The sequence below is a fragment of the Talpa europaea genome (assembly GCF_964194135.1).
Source record: "Talpa europaea genome assembly, chromosome: 7".
Classification (NCBI taxonomy): Eukaryota; Metazoa; Chordata; class Mammalia; order Eulipotyphla; family Talpidae; genus Talpa; species Talpa europaea.
Window position 1 is genome coordinate 99,534,104 of NC_140074.1, and position 16,517 is coordinate 99,550,620.

Consider the following 16,517-nt stretch of genomic DNA (forward strand, 5'->3'; position numbering starts at 1 on the left):
TCCCTGAAGTTTACACACCTGTGTACCCCTTCATTTTCTGGATCCGGGAAAAGGTCTTTAATACCACCTTCAACACCAAGGCCAAGGCTTCCTTTTCTGAATCTGGGAAAAGGTCTTTGATACCATCTTCAACACCAAAGCCAAACAGCACCCTTTAGCCAGACCTAGAACCAGGTAGAGAAAGCAGTGAAGGTCTAGTCTGTGGGGTTCTAGATCTGAATCCTGGCTCGGCTACTTACCTGAGGTTGTCTGGATCGCCTCTTCTCTCCGACCCTGCTTCCTCCTTTGTGTTATGGACATGTATTCAACTATTCCTTCTTCCAACGAACTGTTACCAGTGCTAAAGATGCACCTGGCCCCCTGGAGTCTGGGGGGCAGAGGGGAGGAGAGCACTAGCCTGATTTATGACAATAAAAAACGTGCAAATATAAACCATGGGGAGTGCTAAGCGGAATGAATGGATCAATGTGTTAATAGAAGTTAATAGAAATGAACTACTGGGGTGACCAGGGAGTCACGGAGTCCTGACAGAGCCGTGGGCTCTGGCTCACTCCTCCCCCAACAGCTGGGTGACTGGGATGCCAGGTGCTGCTCAGTTGGACCTCCATTTCCCAGCTTCATATTTGAAGAGCAAAGGCTTGGATGTGAGGATTCTTGAAGTGCCTACCAAGTGTGTCTAATAAAGAGGGGGGCGAGGGTCTCAAAAACCACAAGGGCGCATGTCCTCTGATGGGACGCAGAGAGGGAGCGGCTTTCCAGAGACCAGACGGCCCCGACCCTGTCCTGCGCGCCTGGCCTCAGGGCTTTAACCCCTGCCAGCGCCCCGCCGGCTCCTCCTTGCGCGCCCCCTGCCCCGGCCTCCCGACGGCGCCACAGCGACATCTTGTGGCCGAGGGCCATTTGCACCGCTTGGCCGCCGGCGGGCCAGGGTCAGGGCGGCACCTCCGCGTGTTGGAGCCGGGTGAGTCCGAGTTCGAGTGGATAAACACTCCTGGAGGGTGTAACCGAATCAGGATCGGGCGATGGGGCCGGGCTGTACCCCAAGGGCCCACACTTCCGCCTCGGCCTGGCGCGGAGGGCCGCTGTGTCCCCGGAGCAGGGAGGGGCCGCCGAGCCGCGTCTCCGGCCCCGCCCCTCACGGCAGCGGCCCCGACTGCACTTGCGCAGCGCGGCTCTCCGGCCCTCGCCTTCGCGAAGAGCCCACGTCCCTGAAATGTGTCCCTCGCGCCACGCCGTCTGTTTCCAGGGCAACCGCAGAGCCTCCTATTCACGGTGCGCGCAATTTGGGTGGGTTACCCGCTCCCCCTCGTCTGCCATGGCGGCCGCGAGCCCCAGCGTCTTCCTACTCATGGTTAACGGACAGGTAGAGAGCGCCCAGGTGAGCGAGCGTGGATCCCACCGCCGCTGGCCTCAGAGTCCTCCGGGGCCCGTCCCACAATCTCCCATGCTGCGGTGTTGGCCTTGGAGAAGCTTGTCATTCCTTGGGGCTCTGGCCCTCGGTTGGGCGGGAGAGGGCGACCAGCATTCGAGAGGCTTAGCGTGAGGTTGCTGGGAATGTTCTAGCCTCGACTTGCCGGTGTGGAAACAGACCTCTAGAGTTTAAACTAATATCGGGGTCGCTACACTTGGTCAAGACTGTGGCCCCGGGCTTGGAATGTGCACTTGGTTGAGTCATGGCCGGGAGCTTAATGCTGGTGACCGGCTTCATCCTAAAGTGATTGGGTCCAGGCCATGTCCTGTGCGCAGTGAGTACTCTGCTCTCTAAACCCCCAGATCCTTAAACTTGGGTAAGAATGATGATTGGATTGACTGGATCCAGCGATGGTGGTGGCCAGAATGATTCAGGGAGAGTGTGTCTATGAGTTGGAAGGGAATGCTACTCTCCATCCCCCGATACATTAGAAAATATATATGTATCTTGTAATGTATATGTATATACATTAAGTAATGTGTGTGTGTATCACGTGTGTGTGTGTGTGTGTGTGTGTGTGTGTATGCCTCAGCCATCACGTCAGCACTGTTTTCTTATTATTGCCTCCCTCTGTCAGGTGCTTGGGACACAGAAAGGCATCAAACCTGTTCCCTTTTCTAAGTCTAATGGGTTTTGACAGAAATAAACATGTGCAGGCAGTCAGTACTTGGATGGAGGGAAGCACGAGGGGCTGAAGAAACCAAGTAATGGCCCCTTACTCTGGAAGTTAGGGACGATTCCCTAAAGGATGAGTTTCGAAGGTTGAGCAGGAGTTTGCCAGATGAAGGAATGGGAAGGTTTGTCAGATAGAAGGCAGGGCCTGAGCAAAGTGTGCAGCCCAGCCTTGGACTCTCCCTCTGACTCTCATGTCAGTCCCCAGCCCGTCTACTGAACTCCATGCCCACTACCCTAGCTGTCTCTTCAGCCCCATCCCTAGTGCCTCATGTTCAGAATTCCTGTTGTCTTTACCTGCCTGACCAACATGCTGGCCTCAACACATCAACAGACTCCCTGTGCTTGTTTCCACAGTTTCCCGAGTATGATGATCTCTACTGCAAGTACTGCTTTGTGTACGGCCAGGACTGGGCTCCCACGGCGGTAAGCTGACCTCTCTTAGGCCCCCCTTACTCAAAGCCTCCTGACTGCTGGGGTTTCTGGAGGTGTCTATCACAACTCTTCCCTCCCAGTTTAAAACTCACAGAGAAATATATACCAAGTTTGGGTGGAGGGCGGAGGGGAGGCAAACATGATTTTCTTACTGGTAAAGTTGGAGCAGAGGGAGAATGCTGCCAAGTCGGTTGCCTTAACCCATCCCCACTCCCTCGCCCCCTTTCCCCACCCCCCACAGGCTGCACCTACCCCTCAGCTTGCACAGGGCAGCAGAGGAATGTGTGGTCAGTGCAGGCCAAGCAGGCAGGCCCCAGAGAAGTTGCAGACACTCCGGGCTAGTTCCTTCATTGTTTGGCGTCTCCCCAGCCCATGGAGAAAATTTTGGAGAGTCAAAAAGACAGACAGGACCCTTCCTTCCACAACCTCTCAAGGGGCAGCCTGACTCTACCAGGAGAGGGAATTTGATGACACCTTGGGCCTACTCTACACTTTACTGTTTGCAGTGTACTTGTTTAATCTTTGTAGAAGTTGAAGAAATGGAGGCCTAACTTACTTAACTTCTCTGAGCTTGCATCCTCATCTTTATGATTGAGATGACAATACTTATTTTTTGGGCACCCATTGATTGAATAGCTGCTTATTACATTACATGTCTTCTGGATCTTGGAGATCCAGTGGTGAACCAAGCCAGACAAAAGTCCCTGTCTGCCTGGAGTGCACATTCTTGTTGGGGAGACACACAATGAGTAATAATGTTCTAGTGTGTTAGCTAGTAATGCATGCTGAGGAGAAAGTTAACTTAGGAAGGGGAGGGTGAAGGACAAGAGAGAGGCTGCAATCTAGATAAGGTGGCCAGGGATGGCCTCACTGAGAAGGTAACTTTTGAGTAAAGACCTGTGGGAAGTGAGGGAACAAGCCATGTGGTAGTCTGTAGGAAGAACTTTCTAGGCAGAAGAAACAGAGCGTGCAAAGGTCCTGAGGTAGGAGTGTACTTGGCATGTTGGCAGAACATCTAGGAGGCCATGTGGCCACTTCATGTGGCCTGGGAACAGAGTGAGCAAGGGAAAAGCAGGGAAGGGGGAGATGGGGTAGATCTTACTTACCTTTACCCAGGATGGGACTAGACCCCCTCAGAGCATTTTTGAAAGATTTGACTTAGGTGTTTAAAGTAGCCTTCTGGGGCCTCTCCAGCGCAGTGGTTGAGCGCTGGGCTGTGAAGCTGCCCGCAGCCTCTGCAGGGCCGGTTCGATCCCTGGCCACCCACGAGGGTCCCGCATGGCGCGCAGACCTCTCCTGCCATGCCCACTGCTCCCCTCAGCCGTGTACTTCGTCAGTCTGCCTGTTCTGCTCCCCGCTCTGGCTCTGGTGAATTCTCTCACCCTTCCGTGCTTCTGACTGTACCCAGTGCTTGTATAAATAAATAAATAAATCTTTAAAAAAATAAAGTAAAATAGCCTTCTGGCTTCTGTGTTCATAGTATACCGTGGGGGGAGGGGCAAGGGCCAAAGTAAGGAGACCCTGTACTATTACAGCAAACAGGTGGCATGGTCCAGGTGCAACAGGGGGGTGTACTGAAAGGCAGTTGAATTTTAAGTTCATTTTGAAAAAAGCCAACAGTTTTTCTTGCCGGGCATACCTGGGGCATGAGAAAAGGAGTAGTTAAGAATAAGGCCAAGCTTTTTTTTTTTTTAAGATTTATTTATTTATGCATACAAGAGCTGGGGCACAGAGATGCAGTGGCAGGTGAGAGGATCCACCAGAGACAGAGCGGGGAACAGAACAGGCAGACTGATGAAATACACTGCTGAGGGGAGCAGCGGGCAAGACAAGAGAGGTCTGCTTCACCATGTGGGTTTCTCCCTGGCCAGCCAGGGATCAAAATCATGCTGCAGAGGCTGTGGATTGCTTCATAGTGCGGTGCTTAACCCCTTGCGCCACCAGGGAGGCCCTAATGCCAAGCTTTTTAGCTAAAGTTGTTCAGTGAGAAAACTGGCTATAGCAGAGTTTAGGCAAACTCCCCAACTCAGCCTGGCATGTATGAGGGTCGAGGTTCCACGAGGTGTCAGATGGAGCTGAGGCATCAGCTGTGGGACAGCTGTAGTTCAGAGGTAAGGACCGGGCCAGAGACATGAGTTTGGGGATACATGTGGAATGTCCTGAGACTGCTGAGATGGAAAATGCCCCAGGATGCTCCCACATGAAGGAGGAAGCACACAGGAGTAATGGAACAGAAGGAGAGACCCACAGATATGAGGGGGTTCCCAGAAACCAAGCGGAGGAGATTTCAGGAAGTGACCCTCTCTGTCAGATGCTGCTGGTGGGCCAAGTACAGTAAGGAGAGAGAAGTGACCATCGCTATAAAATACCAGGGGCATTGATGTTACTTGACCAAACACTTTGGTAGGGTAGGGGCCAGAAATCAGAGAAAAGTAGGTTTATGAAAGAAGGAGAAGGAATTGGAATCATGAGTATCTACAAAGCTGTCAAGGTGCTTTGCTCTAAAGGGTAGCAAAGGATGGGTTGATGGTAAGAGGAACAGGAGTCAGTGATGCTTTGTAATAGAGAAAATAACCTCTAGATGACTGCCATGGGGATGATCTTGGTAGACATGGAGAGAGAATAACAGACTGTTGCAACCATTTCCATCAACATGGTGAGGGGACAGGCAGAGGCTCTCAAGGTTATCAAGCTTTGGTGGAATTAAATGTTAAGACCTAATGGTTCCCATTGTCTAGAAGTTAGTGTCTTAGCAGAGGTAGTTAAGAAAACAGCCCTCCCAACTGTCTACCCAGGTAAGTAGGGGCTTGGCATTTTGGAGCCTGGACACTCGCTGTCACTGTCATTGTGCTCACAGGGTCTGGAGGAAGGCATCTCCCAGATCACATCCAAGAGCCAAGATGTGCGGCAGGCACTGGTGTGGAACTTCCCCATTGACGTCACCTTCAAAAGCACTAACCCCTATGGCTGTGAGTCCGCATGGCCTCCTGGGCTGGGGGATGGGGAGGCAGCCGGGACAGTCTCCACCTCGTTCTGCCCACCATCATCCACACTTCAATCTCCACTTAGAGGTTCACTGCACACTAGGGCCCCACACCAGACTTGTAATGTATTCTCCTTCCACCTGACATTTCCCTTCGCATTTTCCTCCTCCGCACTGACCTAAGTCCGCCCCTGTGCTGTGTAGGTGACTTTATGGAGGGTCAGTGGATCAAGTGAGACCCCACCTGAAACCCCAGATAGTTCTACACCTGGAAAGGATAGAGCCTGGTAGCTGGGGCTACAGCAGTTTGGCCTGATGTCTCTCAACTTCCCATCTAGTGTTCCCCTCCAGAATCCAAGCCGCCTGGCCTAAGCAAGTCTCCTCTTCTGAACCTTGACTCATGCTGTTCCTTCTACCTGGATGCCCTTCCCACATCTTACCTCTGAGCTTTCCCCCAAGCTTTGTCTGGCAGTTATTAGCTGTTCTAGTTGTTCACTCTCACTTAGTAAGCACCGAGTTATGCAAAAGCCTGGGGCTAGCACCACAGGAGCTATGAGTACTCTCCCTATGTAACTTATCCAAGCTTCCTAATCCTATCTGGCAGATAGAGTCCTCTCCACATCTTTTTCCGTATTAGGAAACTGAGACTCAAAAAGTGATATCATTTGCCTTTAGCTGTACATCTGTAAGTACGAGTTTGGTTTCAGGTCCATCACATTTCTTAATCAGGGTCTTCCTGCATATGGTCTGGGCTCAGGCTTCCTGGGTGCAGAAGGTCTGAAACAGGGGCTGCTTGGAACCCTTTCTGGGCCTCTTCTTGCTGAGGACAGATGGGAGAGGTGAATAAAATATTTAAAAAGCAATTTACTTGAAGGCATCAGAGAGCTAGCAAAGTCGTGGCATTTTACCAGACTAAGATCCAGGAGAAAAACAAATCCAGAGATGTGACCCAACCACATCACCCTGGGAGTATATGCTGAGTCCAGTAGGGATGATTGAGAGGCTGAGTCAGACTTCGACAGCCTTTCTGGGCTAGCGGTACAAGAATCATGAAAGCCCCTGCCCCCTAGGCTGGCACCTCAGAAAGCTGTGCCCGGGGAGCAGGGAGCAGCAGAGGCAGGCCAGCCCCATGGCTGCAGCTCGGCTCCAGAACATTGCAGACCTTGAGCTTGTTTGCAGCTGTCCAAACAAAATTTTCACAAGCTGGTTCTGGCAGGATATGAAAAGGATAATGTACATCATCAGCAAGTAGTGTTTGTTCCAGAAATTCCAAGCTTGTATAACGTCTAAAATCAATCGGTGTGATTCACCACATCCAAAAGAAGAAGTCATGATCATCTCATAAATGAAAACATGGTAAAATTCAACATCCACTCACGACACTCAGCAGACTGAGAATACAAGGAAACTCCCTTAATCTGATAAAGACTATCTACAAAGTAGCATGTTTGGGATGCATTCTTTGATGGTGAAGCTTAAAGAAAAGTGGTTTCATAAAATCAAAATAGTGGTTTCCGTTGGGAGCAGTGACAAGAAGGGTATAGATCTGTCCCCCAACACTGCCAGGCACTGTCTAGTGTCTTAGAGATGTGGAACCCAAGGGCACAATGAGGGGGTGCTCAGGCAGGCCCAGGGGGAGTGGGATCAGAGCCTGGCCACCTGGGCCTCCCCACCTCACCCCTCATCCCCTGTCCTGTGGGTGGTGATCTCTACATCCAGACAATGAATGTACTGGAGAAAGCTGGTGTGCCTCAATGTTGACGGGAGGAGGTGTCTTCGTCCATGTCTTAGAAGGAGAAGCATGAGCATGGCAGGTCTCTGCTCTCTCTCTGACCTCTCCCACAGTCATGAACCCCCACCCCCAATGAACCCCCTCTCTGGCCTGAGTCCTTGCAATATACACTGATCTTCTGACCACTTTCCCCAGAAGGAAACTCACTCCCAAGAGTGGCCCTTTGTTCTGTCCACAGCTGGGTCAGAGGCATGTTCTGTGCTTGCAAATGGCAGACTCTGTGGCTCCCTGTCCAACAGCTCCTCCAACCCCCACCTTGGATTCTGGGTCTGCAGAAGCCTGAGTTACAGCGGGAGGTCCCATGTCAGCTCCTGCCCACTATTCCAGGCTTTGAGTACTGTCCTCTTTGCTCTCTGCCCACCCCCTTTCTCCAAATTTCCCCAAATGCTAACCTCCTGCTTTATCCTCCCCAAGGGCCCCAGATTGTGCTCAGCGTGTATGGACCGGATGTGTTCGGGAATGATGTGGTCCGAGGATATGGGGCAGTACACGTTCCTTTCTCACCCGGCCGGTAGGTTCTGGCTCTAAACTTGTCCCTGGGCCACAGTCTGTCCTCGCTGGGCCTTGTTGGCCTGGGAACCAGGGCACCTCAGCAGGGCTCTTCCTGGCACAGACTTCATCTCTTCTTCCAACTTGGACTTAGGCTGGGAATGTGTCGGGGTGCAGCCTGAATGTGGGAGGAAACCCACATGGGTGAGGCTGATGTTACTACCAAACACCAGGTTGGGTACAAGAGTGTTGGGGGGCCTACCAGAGATCATCTCAGTGCTCTTGAGAGGGATCTGGCCCACTGCAGAGCTCATGCCTTCATTTCTCTGCCTGCTCCCCTGTCCCTGCCCATCCTGTGAGCTCTCGTCGATGCCCCTTCTGTGCTGGCATCGGAGCACACGGATGTTCAGGTGCAGGTATGGCCACATGGTCTCGTCTCAGAAGCTCCCAGAGTAGCAGATACAGATGGAGAGACACATTTTCTCTTGTCTAGCATAGTGACTGGGTATAGACATGGGGTGTTCTGAGGCACAGGGGAGGGTCAGGGTCAGCTGGCCTTAAACACCTAGGAGATTGTCTGGAGAAGGTGAAGGAAGGAGAAGGAAGCAGGTGTATGGAGTGCTCTGAGTTTTTTTCATGGAAACAGAAAGTGCCAGATGGGAGTTCAAGGGGATGGTGGAGAGAGAGATCCAGGGAGTGAAGGGCTGGACCCCAGGCTCCAAGGACCAGCCTAGGGCAGGTGACCACAACAGGGATAAGGTCTGGGAGTTGTCAGGAGCCTCCTGGAGGAAGGTATCCAAAGTAGGCCTCAGAGATGGCGGGCATTTGGACAGCTGGAGAAAAATGGCCTGTCTGAAGGGCAGTGGGAATGGGACCCAGGTTTGATTTTTGGCAATCCTCAGCATCCTCTGACCCTTCAGATAAACAAGACTCTGACGGTACTCAGCCTGGGTGTCCACTGCCTGCTCCCTGAGCTGAGCGCCGAGTCTGGGCACAGTGGTGGTCAGTACAGGTTGGACTGATTGGCCTTGGCTCTGATTGGCACCAACCTGATCTGTGTTTCTGCCCACTTGAGACTCAGAACATTCTATCACTTCTCTTACTCAGCACCTCTGTCTGTGGCATTTGTTTTAGGCACAAAAAGACCATCCCCATGTTTGTCCCAGAATCTACATCTAAACTGCAGCAGTTTACGAGGTAAGTTTTCTATTTCCAACCCCCAGGTCCTCCTCCTGACTTGGGTAGAGGGAGTGGCGGAAGGGACACCACACTCCCCCACCCCACCGCCCCACACAGTTACTGTGCCAGGTAACCTTGCCGGATCTTTAAGCTTCCCTGAGTCTTGGGGACAAATGGAAACAGGTCCTGTGGGGCTGCTGAGGGTCCTGGCTCCCCCTCAGCCTCTGTTCCAGAAGCATAAGGCCATGTAGTTTTACCCTGTCCTGTTAAAAGTCTTTGTGTCAAACGGAGAGGAAGAAAAGCTCGTATCAGATGAGAAAATGTTCTTGATCCTGTCCGTTACTAGGTGACTTCACATGCAGGAGCCTCAGAGGTGGCATCTGAGAAGAGAGTAGAATGGAGCTAAGGACCCAGTGTGGGGGATCTGAGAGGAGACTGACCCAGGTGCAGGAAAAGTATGTGTGAGACCCTGAGGAGAGCATGAGCTGCATGTTGGGAGCCAGGAGGGGGGTGCGGTGCATAGGTGATGAGCAACGGGAATGTGGTGGGGAGATGTCAGGTGGGCAGGAGTACTCATGGACAGATGGGGGAGACTGAGCTGGAATAGGAGCTTGAAGGGCCAGTGCTGGCGCAGCTGTCTGACTCAGGATTGGAGGATAAATCCCAGTCAGCTCAGACGATCGGTAAGCCGCTGCTGCTCCCTCACAGGTCAGCCAGGGATGAGCCCTGAGCCCTCCCTTCAAAGCTGGGAAGAGGGAGACATGGAGGACGACCTGGGTCCCAGTCAGCAGCTGGCGAGCTGCCCCTTGCAAGCCTGGCCAGTGTGAGGGGTGAGACCTGACCAGAGCCCTGCTGGGTGGAGGGACGGCGTCAGACCTGAGCTCTGAGGCCTAGTGAGGGGACACTCTGGGTGCCACTGCCCCTAGAAGCTACTCTAGGAGGCTGCCATGACGCCCTGGGCTCGAGTAAGCTAGAGGGGATGATACCCACCTCGGTGGCTTGCGGGGAAGCAAGGGGCAGTGACAGTGATGGACACTGAAGTCTGGTCGGAATGTTCGCGCTGCTTCACACCCCACAGCTCCACCCGAGCTCTCTGAGGTTCCGCTGCTGACGACTTAAGGCCTTACCGCTCACATAGCAGTCAGGGCTTTTGTCAGTGCCTGAAGGCTAGTAGCTTATGCGGGGGCTGTCTCCTGCCCTCAACAGGGCTCCCTACTGGATGAAGTGGTGTGTGCTTGGATTACAGAAAATTAGTGAAGGCAGTTTTTTCTCAGACACAATATTCTCAGACATGGGACCAGGAGTGCCGCCATGTTACTGGCTCCAGCAGCCCCCATGCCAGCGCCCTGGAGGCACCGACCCTGCCTCCCTCTCCCCCACATCTCCCAGTTTCTGTGCTTTCCCATGGCCTCCTTCATCCATCGTTCCTTAGCCCAACTGGCCTGCCCATTTCTACTCTCAGCCTCTGTTCTAGTTTCCTGCAACTCCTCCAATGACCACAAACTTGATGGTTTTAAAACAACAGAAATTTATTTTCTCATAAGTTCTCAAGGTCAGAGTCCAAAATCAGTTTCACTGGGTTGAAATCAAGGTGTGGGCAGGGCACATCCTCCCCCGAGGCTCTCGGGGGAGACTCTGTCTGCCCCTTCCAGCTTCCGTGGCTGCAGCTTCCTGTGCTCCAGCTACCTCACTCCTGTCTCTGCCTGTGGGCTCACCCCCCTGTGCCCGTGAGAGCCACAACGGCCTCTCCCTCTCACAAGGACACTGGTGATGACAGTGGGGGCCCGGCCAGGTGATCCAGGATGACCTTCTCATGTTAAGATCCTCACCTTAATCCTCACAAGTGCGAAGATCCTGTTTCCAAATAAGGCCACATTTGCATGTTCCAGGGACTGGGACTATATCTTTGGGGCCATTATTCAGCCTCACATCTGGTCTTCACAGAGATCCTCACCTTAATCCTCACAAGTGCGAAGATCCTGTTTCCAAATAAGGCCACATTTGCATGTTCCAGGGACTGGGACTATATCTTTGGGGCCATTATTCAGCCTCACATCTGGTCTTCACAGAGCAGCAAGAATGCTTTTCCTAAACCTGGCTTTAGAGACCACTCAGCCCTGGCTCTGTGTTTAGGATTAAGGCTACTAGGATGCGGTGAGGCCCTCCACCCTCTCACTCGAGTCCCACCTGCCTGGGTTCCTCCCAGGGGAAGGAACCACTGGATCCTTCCCTGCTTCTGGCTGCTTCCTGGAACATCTCCTCTGAACAGCCTGCTCCTTCTGTGCAAATCATGTTAGATAAACAAACCACCCTCATAGATTTAGGAGAGAGAAATGCGGTGGCTAGAGCAGACCCCCACTTGGGATGTGCCAGGCTGGCGGTGGCTGCTCCCTGTGTCTCATGTCTCACTCCAGATGGAGAAATGGAGGCACAGGGAGGCGGTCTTGTACCCATCCAGCCCCCAGCTGGAACCCTGGGCCCCTGTCCCCTGAAAGTCAGGTAGCCATGGTGCTGCTCTGCGTCTCCACAAAGCCTATGGGCAGACAAGGCGGTCATGTCATTCCTTTCTCCCACAGTGTGAGCTGCCAGTTTGTCCCCTGGGCAGCACGGGTGGGTGCTGGTTGGTACCTGCCTGAGACAGGGCACCGTCATAGGCCTGCCACAGCTTGGGCTGGGCCATGGGCACACTCTCCCAGTCGGGTAGTGGTGGGGAGTATGGCTTTACCCATCTGGAACCTGGGCCCCCGTGGGTCAGTTACTTCACAGAAAGCAGACTGGGAGCCCCACGCAGGAGCTGCCTTGCGGCAGAAGATGGGCCTCTCCAGGAATCGGGGAACCCGAGTGACTTGGTGCCAGGCACTTCAATGCTGAGAGACCACTAGGTCTTCTTGGGTGTCTGGCCAGGATGGTGTGCCTGTTTGTTTCCAGTTCAAGTGGGTATGTCAGGGGCGAAGCTGCGGCTCTGGAAAAAGCTGCTCTGACCTGGTAGCCTGAAGCCACCAAGGGACAGTAAGGAAGTCCCCTGCTACTTCTACTTCCACTGCTGCCTAATGTGGCCAAGGGCAAGTCTCTGACTTTTCTTAGCTTCTGTGAGCTGGGGATTTACCAAGCGAGGCTCCTGTGAGGGGCAGGTAGGGGGTGATGTGCCAGGGCACTAGTGCTGAGTACTGCGCCCCCTTTAGGGTGACTGTGGGGTTAGATAGTAGTGTCTGCAACCGCAGAGCAGGCACATCCGTGGGCAGGGGTGTCCTAGAACTAGAGCCAAAAGTGTAAATCGCAAGATTAATGTTTTACACAGCAGTTGACAAGATGCCTTCACCTCTAGCCCCCCTGCACCTGCCACTGTTACCTTCCTAGGATTTCCACCTGGGTTCGGGCTGTGCCCCACACCCCAGTTCCACATCTCCCTCCTCTTTCATCCCAGTGAACAAGACCCATGGAGGCCCATGGGAAAGCCCATCATCCAGCTGCAGAGCACCTCAGCCTGCTGGGGTCCCCAGGCCTCCATGGGCCTCAACCCAGTATACCACTGCCTTGGCACCACCTTGCCTTTCAGATGGGTCGGGAGGGTGGTGGGGAATGCCTAGCCCTGAGGAAGGGTTTGGAAGACGGCTGCTGGTGTCTGGAACAAGGAGAGTGACCATGTCGCCTGTCTGGGGATCCCCAGGCCAGCCTGCTGACCTAGTGTTCTCCTTTCTTTCCACAGCTGGTTCATGGGAAGGCGGCCTGAGTACACAGACCCCAAGGTGGTAGCTCAGGGTGAAGGCCGGGAAGGTAAAGTTTGATGCACTCCAATCCACCCCAACCCCATGGACAGATTAGAGCCCAGGAGGGTCTAGGTGGGTCCCCAGGAAACACACAGTGTGGATATCAGGGACCCACCAGGCCCTAAGACGCTGGTGCTTCTGGAGCAGAGCCCAGGGGTTTTCCCAGAGCACCTCCCAGATGTGGGCGGTGAGAGGCTTTGCCATGTCAGTCTGTCTCCACTGCTGCCCCTTTACTTCCCAGTGAGGGGCAGGGGCTGGGCACTATTTCCCCATCTGACAGATGAGAATGCTAAGGTTGGAAGAGATTCCCAAAGCAGCCTGAATCTCTTTCTGCTCCAGCCTGATGTTGCTCTTCTGTCCCCAGTGACCCGAGTACGCTCCCAGGGCTTTGTCACTCTCCTCTTCAACGTGGTGACCAAGGACATGAGGAAGCTGGGCTACGACACTGGGCCTCCGGACACACAGAGCATCTTGGGGCCCAGCCCACCCCAGGGCCTCCCCTGATGAAGGCACCAGGCCGTCCACCAGCAAGTCTGGCCATGCAGTCCAGCAGACCAAGCGGTTCTCAGATAATGCTCGGGCTGTCCTGGGGAGTCAGCCACCATCTGCCTTGAGTGCAGCTTGTGGGGCGGGAGCAGGACTGGGGAGATATTTTTATATAATAAAGTGTGACTTTTCCATAGTGGCCAGGCCTAGGGCTGCCCCCCTCCCCTCTCATTGCACCTTCCCTCCATCTGCTGGCCTGAGGGGCTCACTCCAACACTACAGGGGCAACTGCCCAGGGGTTAGAAGTTGCCAGAGATGGCATGCTAGAATGGCCAACTAGGATGAGAGCTTGGGCTTAACCTGGCTCTGCCACTTACAGTTGTGACTCTTTCTACACCTCAACACACCCCTAGATTGGGCATATCCACCTTGGAGGCTTTGGGAGCTCTGCACAATCACTTGTGAACTATGTTCCATGACTACCACCTGCCTTGGCAAGGAGAGTACTGTCAGCAGGAGCTGCATGGAGAGACCCCAGCCCACCCTCGGGCTGACCCCACCTCTGCAGCCCAGAGGATGGGCTGAAAACTTCACTTCCATAGGTGGGAAACTGCTGGAATCAGTGTTCCAGTAAGTCTCAGCAGGAAAGGAAGGTGAACTGGGCCCCCTCAGCACAGTCCCTAGGACCCTCCCCGCCCCACTTCCCTGCACATATCCTGCAGCACTTAGGTGAACTCTCTGGGCATGGAAACAGCTTGTCCCCTCCCCACAGCCTGCACAGCACCTCAGCGAGATTTAAGGGAAGCCATAAGGTGCCTTGCCTCAGGCTCCTGGCAGGTCCCCTGCCTCCCACCTGAAGACTGTCACTCTACCACTACATGCTGCCCTGGCTGCAACTGGAATTGCTCTAAGAGGCCACACGAACACTCTCTTCTCATTTAGTTCTCAGCATCAGAAGTTTATGTGGCTCACGGTACTCCATTCTCTGGCCCCAAATCACTATGCTTTGGAACTCAGGATCTGTCATCAGGAAAATTCCTGATTATTGTGAACCTCTGAATGCAAATTTCCCTCACTGTCTAGCCATAACTGAAGCCCACTGTCCCCTGCAATCTTAAAGGCAGTATATTTTTGCTCCCACACCCCATGTATGTTTGCTCCTCATTAGCATTTTCCTCATTCCCTATCCTGGCTCTCTTGATGTTGGGACATCACTCTGCCACATGTCCACCAGAGACTTGGCTACCTTGTCTGTCCAGCTATCCTTGGCAACATCACTCTGCTTGCTCGTTCCCTTCTGGACCATGCTGAAGGAGGCATTGTCACAAGAAAGCAGCCAGTGCTCCTGATCTCTGCTTGGACAGCTGCCCAATAGGCATTAGATTGTGAAAGTCAACCTGTGTTAAGCTGCTGAGACACAGAGTCCTGTTACTACAGTGTAACCTAGTGTGCCCTGACGTAACGCACCCCTCACCTGTCCTCAAAGTGGCACCCTAGCTGCTCCAAGCCCCCATGGCAAATCCTCCTCCCTGACTGGGTGTTGGGAGGTCAGATTTTCAGTGCAGAAATATGGGGGTGCAGGGCAGCCCCAGAGCAGAGGTGGGAACTTGGGGCCTCACCAAAGAAGCTGTATGCCCACCCCTGTGAACTTTTCCATCTGCATCTCCCTTTAGCCCCCACCCTCACCCTCTGCCCTTGCCACCCACTTTTCCACAATCAGAAGAGCCTCTTCCATCTACTGAGTAGGGTCAGTCTCTCTGCACCCAGTCAGCTGTGCCACAGTAAAGCTGCCCAAGTCGCCCAGGAGCCAGTGACTACAATTACTATCCACAAATCTGCAGGTTCGAGGGTCAGCTTCTTAAGGGGCAGCTCTTCTGGTGATGTGCATGTGGATGCGTTAGAGCTCAGTGGACCCTGGCCTGCAACTTTGGAACTGGCTTGCTGTCACACCTCACTCTATGCACGTCTGTGGCTAGACCCCCAAGTCCACGGGTGGTGAACTGCTCCCACTCATGATGAGGCCACAGCAAGGGGTAGAGGACCATGGCCAGCACTTCCACACCTTTGCAGACCATTGCAGTGTCCCATTGCCATGTCCTTCCCTGATATCCAGAGGCACCAAGCAGGCACCCAGCCTGCTTAGGCAGGGGGCCCAAGTCAGTGGTCTCATTAACCTCAGGCTGAGCTGGGTCTGGGCAGGAACTGGCTCCCTTGCTTAGCCACCCTCTCTTGTGTGGTAGGACTGAGGGTGGGGGAAGGACACAGCCAGAAACCATATCATGATACAAATGATAAATTATATTTATACAGTAAATAAGTATCAATAGTCAACACAAGTTCAAAACCAGCCACCGGCCCCTAGGACTGAGAAAACGGCTGGATGACACCTCCTACCCCAGTGCCAGTCAGGAAGGAGCAGGATGGCATGTGTGCAACACGCGTGGCAGGAGCCGGTGGCTTCATGATCAGTGCAGCGGGCAACAGTGACAAGGCGCCGGGGGTGGGCCTGTGCTGGGCGGCAGGGCCAGAGTGTTCTCGGGCCTCAATGGCCATGGTTGTAATGTTGGGGCCTCAAAGTCACATCAGGAAGGGCTCTTGTCTGTTAGAAAAGAATCACTGAACCATGTAGGTGAGTTTGGTCTGTGAACTGTGAGGTGGTCCAGGCACGCACCAAGTGAGGGAAAGCACCTTCCTGGGAAGCATCCTGCCCCAGTCCTCCCTGCCTCCAGCCTCCCCCAGGCCAGAGACCAGACACAGCCTCTGAAATGACTCGGGAGCCCCTCAGTTCAGCCCCAGCTCTCCAATTCTGGCAGAAACATGGCTGGTTGGGAGCTCTGGGATGGCCTCGGGGGGAGGGGAGGAATAGGAGAGCAGCAGCTTTGAACTTTTTTAAACAGGGACAGAAGAGTGGCCTGAGTGGGCAATTCTGAATCAGCCTGTATACCTCTAGCATTTTACATCTCCCTTGGGCCCAGTGAGAAGAGTCAGATCTCCCCTTGGAACCAGAGGGGTAAGGAGGGAGGCCATGCCAGGTAGGTGGCTGCCAGCGGAGCTAGAGTAGAGAAGTCCGCAGTGAAAAGCAAGACCGAAACACCAGCCACGCAAGCTGACTGGACATGGGATTCAGGGCACATGTCCTTTCCCCGGAGGGAAGCAAGTCTTTTCTGACCTTTAATTCGTGACAATACTTTAAGTGGTGGGTGGTGAGGAGGAAAGCAGGAGGTTGGGAAAGGGAGAGAATAT

The 16,517-nt window shown here is 53.6% G+C and overlaps 1 protein-coding gene across 2 annotated transcripts; it reads left to right on the forward strand.

Annotated features, from left to right (window-relative positions):
* Window positions 1–1,315: 1,315 nt before the first annotated feature.
* B9D1 (B9 domain containing 1) lies at window positions 1,316–13,292 on the forward strand (the record flags this gene model as incomplete). Of its 2 annotated transcripts, XM_084236854.1 has the most annotated exons (7): window positions 1,316–1,378; window positions 2,501–2,569; window positions 5,436–5,547; window positions 7,768–7,864; window positions 8,977–9,039; window positions 12,728–12,795; window positions 13,153–13,292. In XM_084236854.1, the coding sequence occupies 7 exons, from the start codon at window positions 1,316–1,318 to the stop codon at window positions 13,290–13,292; spliced, it is 612 nt and encodes a 203-aa protein (XP_084092980.1). The 2 variants fall into 2 exon arrangements, with proteins under 2 accessions (XP_084092980.1, XP_084092981.1); XM_084236855.1 differs by lacking the exons at window positions 7,768–7,864; window positions 13,153–13,292 and having other exon boundaries at window positions 12,728–12,774.
* Window positions 13,293–16,517: the final 3,225 nt, after the last annotated feature.